Here is a 1,775-nt window from a genome sequence, read left to right on the forward strand (position 1 = left end):
ACCCTGGTCCTTTAACTTATCACATGCTTCTTTGTTGTTTTCAGCTGCACTGCAAATTTTTTCAGCTTCGGCTGCTTCCTCTTTAGTTCCCTGTTTCTGTGTATTGCCGTCCGCTGCCTGGTTTTTCTGTGCTGGTGCTGCTGGTTGCGTGCGCTGGTAGATTGCTGTTAGCGCCTGTTGCTTTGCCGCTTGAATCAATGCTGCCAGCGCTTTTGCTTCTTCTATCACTGCCTCTCGGGCCTCCAGTGCTGCTGCCACCGTTGCGATCTTTCCGCCCCATGGTGTCTTGTTTAGGTCCATGCCGCTCGCCGGGTCGTAGTCGGTGAATTTTACGCAGACCCCGCCGGTGTTGGCTCCGTCGCAGGCGCTGCTGGCCTGCAGCGAGCCTATGTAGTGGGTGCCGCTTTGTGTTCGGACATTAGCGCTCAGGCTTGCATAGGGTTTTAGGATCGCGTCGGCCGTCAGCACCTTCCGCTGGGCTGGCCGGCACAGCTTTAGCACTCCTTGCACCGTCGCCTGTTTGGCGCTCGCCGCCTCGCCGCTGGCGGCCCACGTGGCCGTCACCTCCACTTTCCGTGCGCAAGCCCCGCTGTGTGCCGTGTCTGACTCTGCACAAATGCAAGTAAGTACTGCTGCTAGCGTTTTCGCCGCTCCTGCGTTTAGATTGCCGCTACACGCGTTCGGCCTGGTGTTCGCGTTTGTAGAGCCGAAGACTTTGGCTATCTGTACGTTGGCTATGGTGCCTTCGCTGTCGCCGAAGGCTGCTTCCTTGAGCGCGCTGTGCGCTGCCTGCAGTTCTGCGTTGTCAAGTTTCGGTTTGAGTTGCGCTAGCTTGTCTGCGAAGTGCGCTGCCTGCTCCGCTGCTGTTTTTACTCTGTCTGCTATTGTTTGTTTTTCGGCTTCTGTTAGAGAGGTGTATCCTAGTTTGTCGAGGTTGTACTTTACCTCGCCGGTTTTGTTTGTTGCTTTACGAGCTTCGCCCCATTGTTTCCACCTGATGTTGAAGTTGTCTGCTTCTGCCGTTGTTTTTAGTGCTGCCTTCTGTTTTATTTGGTCGCTGGTGTCTGAAGGGTCGATCTTGTCTGCCATCTTTTGCCAGTTTTCTGGTGCTACTGTCATGTTGAGCGCCAGTAATTCCGCAAGGTCCGTTGTGGTGTCAGGCGGTCCCGGCGGTAGCGGCAAGTCGGCTTCTGCCAGCGCTATGATTTCGCAAATGGCGGCGGCCGGCACTGCATTTTCTCCTGGTGCGACGTTTGCCTGGGTTCTGAGTGCTGCAGAGGCGGCTAGCACAAAGACGAGGATCGATAGCCGCTTCATTGCTACGTGTTCTTCCTGATCTGGTCTAAGAAATTGATGCTTTGCGTATGAAGAAACTTGTAGGTAGAGTCACGCGTTCTGGTTGGGCTGCCGTCGACGACGGCAGTGTTTCTTGTGTGCTTCCTTGAGCCGGTGTAAAAAAAAAGAAGTCTTCCTCTCTTTGATTTTGTATTCTTTTTTTCTGCTTACCATGCTTGTTTGTCTATTCCAACCTTAAATGTACATGTTTTCGTTTTACGTTTATCGTTTTGCTTTATTTCTTCTTCTCACTGACTTCGGTAAGTGCCGTTTATGTATTTATTTATTTATAATTTCTTTCTTTTTTTTGAAAAAAAAACCCTTTCATCGTGTAGTGTCGTCAGCTACTTCCAGCTGAAATCGTATGTAGAGTGTGACGCGACGAGATAACTTGACTCGAGTATTATCATTATTATTGTTACTGCTCTTATTATAATATT

General features: G+C 50.9%; 1 protein-coding gene across 1 annotated transcript in view; it reads right to left on the minus strand.

Annotated features, from left to right (window-relative positions):
- Nucleotides 1–1,317, minus strand: part of TEOVI_000039200 (Trypanosomal VSG domain containing protein, putative) — a gene marked incomplete at both ends in the record, with an annotated part of 1,467 nt that extends 150 nt beyond the window's left edge. The window contains one exon of the mRNA XM_067222287.1: nucleotides 1–1,317. Within this exon, the coding sequence (XP_067078388.1) occupies nucleotides 1–1,317 (1,317 nt within the window).
- Between the last annotated feature and the right edge of the window lie 458 nt (nucleotides 1,318–1,775).

This window comes from Trypanosoma equiperdum, assembly GCF_001457755.1.
Source record: "Trypanosoma equiperdum strain OVI genome assembly, contig: ctg_159, whole genome shotgun sequence".
Lineage (NCBI taxonomy): Eukaryota > Euglenozoa > Kinetoplastea > Trypanosomatida > Trypanosomatidae > Trypanosoma > Trypanosoma equiperdum.